General features: G+C 27.4%; 4 protein-coding genes across 4 annotated transcripts; 2 read left to right on the forward strand and 2 right to left on the reverse strand.

Annotated features, from left to right (window-relative positions):
* Window positions 1-490: 490 nt before the first annotated feature.
* Window positions 491-1,051, reverse strand: ENU1_076320 (hypothetical protein; the record flags this gene model as incomplete). Its single annotated transcript, XM_008858556.1, has 3 exons — window positions 491-720; window positions 777-904; window positions 966-1,051. 3 exons carry the CDS (start codon window positions 1,049-1,051, stop codon window positions 491-493), a joined length of 444 nt encoding a protein of 147 aa, XP_008856778.1.
* Window positions 1,052-1,418: 367 nt separating this feature from the next.
* ENU1_076330 (LSM domain containing protein) lies at window positions 1,419-1,664 on the forward strand (the record flags this gene model as incomplete). Its single annotated transcript, XM_008858557.1, has 1 exon — window positions 1,419-1,664. The coding sequence occupies one exon, from the start codon at window positions 1,419-1,421 to the stop codon at window positions 1,662-1,664; it is 246 nt and encodes an 81-aa protein (XP_008856779.1).
* Window positions 1,665-1,757: 93 nt separating this feature from the next.
* Window positions 1,758-3,032, reverse strand: ENU1_076340 (hypothetical protein; the record flags this gene model as incomplete). The annotated part of the gene is made up of 2 exons (XM_008858558.1): window positions 1,758-2,397; window positions 3,025-3,032. 2 exons carry the CDS (start codon window positions 3,030-3,032, stop codon window positions 1,758-1,760), a joined length of 648 nt encoding a protein of 215 aa, XP_008856780.1.
* A 327-nt stretch (window positions 3,033-3,359) lies between these two features.
* On the forward strand, window positions 3,360-3,698 carry ENU1_076350 (hypothetical protein; the record flags this gene model as incomplete). The annotated part of the gene is made up of 1 exon (XM_008858559.1): window positions 3,360-3,698. The coding sequence occupies one exon, from the start codon at window positions 3,360-3,362 to the stop codon at window positions 3,696-3,698; it is 339 nt and encodes a 112-aa protein (XP_008856781.1).
* Between the last annotated feature and the right edge of the window lie 411 nt (window positions 3,699-4,109).

The raw sequence follows: 4,109 nt of genomic DNA on the forward strand, positions 1-4,109 counted from the left end.
CCGAAGTCTTCCTCTTCTTCTTCTTCTTTTTTCTCTTCTTTCTTTTCTTCAGCTTTAGTTTCAGTTTGTGCAGTAGTAGCAGCTGGGGCAGCGGCTGCAACAGCCATTGATCCCATTTGTTTCTTTCCAGCTTCAATAACTTCCCAAACGTTCTTACCATTCATGGCATCGAAAACTTCTTTGATTTTAGCTTCGTCAATTTCAGCTCCAGCAGCGCTGAGGATTTCTTTGACTTTAGTTTCTTCAGCATGTTCATGTCCAATAGTGCAAAGGATGTAAGCAGCAATGTATTGCATTTTCAGCCTGGGATGTCAATTTTTCAGTTTTTTCTCTCATTTTTAGGGCTTTTTCTTTTTACTATTTTCTTTCTTAAAATTTACTATTAATTATAGTTTATGTGAAATAGTTTAAGAATAGTTTAAATAATAATGCCAAGATTCAATCTATTAATGAGAGAAAAAGAAAGAAAGAAACAACTAAAAGAAACTCGTTAATTGAGGAGAGTCATAGAAAGTGCATGGCAGTCATAACTATCTCTTTCACCAAAAAAGTGGTGTTTATTTAATTCTCTTGTCAGTTTTGGGATAAGTATTGAAGGTAATTCAAGTTTACATCCTATATTCATTACAAAGAAGATAGTTTTTGACCTAACTAACTTCTTACGTTTTGAAGATTTATTAATTTTGGAGGAAGAATAACAAATGGATGAAAAATAAGATACTAATATGTTAAGACAATATGAAAATAGAAATGTAAAAGAATAAATATTTACAAACGTATTTCTTCAACCATGTTATAATCATCTTCGATAAAATCCCAAACTAGTAATAATGTTGAACAAAAATTTTTATCTGTGAACTTATTTTCTTCACAAATTTCAGCAGTGTTATTGCATAATAATACACTTTATCGGATGAGTTAATACAATATATAATTAAGGTTAAAGATAAAAATGTCGAACAAACAAAACCGATTGTAAAATCCATGAGTCTAAGTAATATTTTATATGGAGTTGAAGGATAAATTGACGATGTTTTTCTAGTAAATTCATGAAGAGTTCAATATTATAATCAAATAGGTGTGATGTTGGAGTTCCAATAATTCTATTTGAGAGTTGAGATTGGATTAGTTCAAAGTGATAATTCTGAAGATTATATACTTCTTTGTTTTTAGGAGTGTTTGGTTGTTTAAAAAAGAGGGTAAAGAATGATCTAAGTGATTGGTATTAGATTTTTCAAAAACAAGAAGAGAAGAAACAAACTTCATCATTTCCATGGATAAAACAAATAAGTAGAAAGCTTTTAGATAAGGTTTAAATGAGAGACTATTGATATAATGATATGATTGAGATTTGATTGTTTTTTTTTCTTTTGTTTTTAAAAAATAACAAGAAAAAGAACTTTAAAATAGATAAATTAATGGAAAAGCCAAAACCAGAACTAAAACATTATTTGGAAAAAAGAATTCTCGTTAAAATACATGGAAAACGAAGTATTATTGGTGTGTTGAGTGGTTATGATGAATATATGAATTTAGTTTTAGATGAAGCATATGACGCATCAAATCCAGACACTGATAAACATATTCCAATTGGAATGATTATGATTCGAGGAAATTCAATACTTTCAGTAGAAACAATTGACCCAGTACATACAACAAAGTAAAAAATTGTTTTATTGTTTAAGTGATTGGCATTTGTTAAAACATTTTGGTTAATCAATATCATAAAAAAAAACGGAGAAAAGAAATCATACAAGTTATTGAGAAATATGAATAGAGCCACTTACAGATGACATTGGAGATATATTACTACAAGGTAAACTCATTGCTCTTTGAGTGTTAGATTGAGTGGTTCGAGGTAATGGTTCTGGGATATATTGTAATCCTATGTCTGACTGTATTATTGGATAAACAATAGATTTTAATTCATTTGGTAATTCAATTACTTGGGAATAGAAAGGTAATATAGAAGATGATAATGTTTTTGTTTGAGTAATAATTGAATTTGCATTGTTTACAAACTGAACAACCAAATTACCATCCATTTGTGATGGAGAAGTTTTAGCTTGATTTTCTAAAGTATTTAATATTGATTCATTGTCTTGGGACATTTGATTTAATGAATTAATTGTATTTGTAATAGAAGATTGTAGTACAGAGAAAATAACAGGAGAATGTGATCTATAAGTTCTAGGAGAATGAGCAGAATTATAACTACCAATCATAATAGCACTAGTAGAGCTTTTATGAATTGGTTGTGTTGGAGCTGGTGGAACGCCTTGTATACCAATATCACCAGATGTATTTGTTCTTGTTCTTTGTTTATGAATCCTTGGGGAAATATCTTCAGATGTTTCACCTTGAATTGAGTATCTTCTTCTTCTAAATCTATTATCACTATTATCTGACCGAGTTGATGTTGTTGGAAGACAAACATCTTTTGTTGGTGCGATTGTTTGAATTCTTGAATTATAACATTGTTGTGTTTGTTGTTCAAGTAATTGTAAATAATAATTCTCATTTTGACAATAGTCTTCCCAAGAAGGTCTCTATGATAATAAGTTTTATGTCTTTAAATTTTCTAAAAATTTTCATTACAGTTGTTTTATTTTCTTTTTCATTTAAATGAATTTCTTATGACATAAATATTATATGTCTTTCTTTTTTGATTAATTATTGAAGAATAATTTAAAAATTTAAAAGTGGTTGTTAGAGAGAATTGATACGTTTTATCAATATCTATAATCAAAATATAATTAAATATTAACAAACAGAATGAGAAGGAATTTGACACCATTTAATTCGACTTGTAATTTGTTGAATTGACTTTGTTGGGAATCGACTTGAAATTTTGAGAATTAATGCAATATCATTAACCTTTTTTCCTTGTTGTTGTAGTCTATAAAAAATTAGAGTTAAAGTTCAAACTAATACAAATAAAACATATTAATAAAATGAAACACACGTTAATAACTCTTCATCTAGGCTATTTTGTTCATTATGTGACCATTCACAAACACCTACTGTATCATTTTTGATAAGATTGTGATTTGGTTTTCCAGACATTTTCACAATTCAAAAATTTAACGATATTTTAGTTCTATTTACTCTTTTTCTCTTTTTGTCATTTCTTAACCCTTAAAAAAAATTCCAAATCAAAAAAAATCTTTTTCGTTCTTTTCTCTCTTTGAATGAGAATCAATCTTCTTCATTCTTTTCAACTCCGTTCTAATCTCCTGAAAATTTGGTTCTTTTCCCCTATTTTTTTATTGATTATTCTATCTTTAAATTCATGATTGAGAAAAAATTAAAAATGATGAAAAAAGATTAGTTTCAATTCTTACTGAACCAAAACGATAATGTATATGGAGCGAGAGTGGACAGTTGTTGAGCAATTAGTTCTGGTAGAGTCAATTGATTATTATTTTCCACATGATTATCGAGAATGGAGATTAGTTAGTGAGTTAGTAATAAAGACAATGTCTTATTTTAGCCATGTTAACGTTAAATTATATAGTCCAGATGAGTGTTTTAGTCAGTGGACAGTAATTGAAAAGAAGTATTTGGATAAAGTTCCACCTGAATGTTCTTTATTAAAGTCAATCATCCTTATTCTTAGAAACAAAAGAATAGAAGAACTTGATATAGAAATCCAAGTTGTTAAACAACGTCTTCTTCATTTCAAACAAATGTCTTAAAACTCTTCAACTTTCCTCTATTTATTTTTTCATTTCTTTTCATTTTTAATTCTCTTCTTTTTTTTTGAATGATGTTAATTTTTAGTTTACGAAATATTTATGTAATTAAAAATTTTCATAAATTCAAATAAGAGTATTATTCATTATACCTCATTCTTTTGAAAATAAGAATATATAACAATGTCTTTGAAATGGAATTGACATTGTTTGTTATGAATAACTTTATTCAAGTATTGTTTAAAATATTATTGTCTAAGAGACAATAACTAATACTACTATTTAGAATTAAATTAAGACATACAAGAGACTTTCTGATATTTCCTTTGTTTCAAAGACTATCTTTTCATTAACAGTCAATTAATAATTAACAAAGAAGAATTATAGAAGACTAATTTTCTACTATCTATTTAA

This window comes from Entamoeba nuttalli (assembly GCF_000257125.1).
Source record: "Entamoeba nuttalli P19 unplaced genomic scaffold asmbl_3652, whole genome shotgun sequence".
Taxonomy (NCBI): domain Eukaryota; phylum Evosea; order Mastigamoebida; family Endamoebidae; genus Entamoeba; species Entamoeba nuttalli.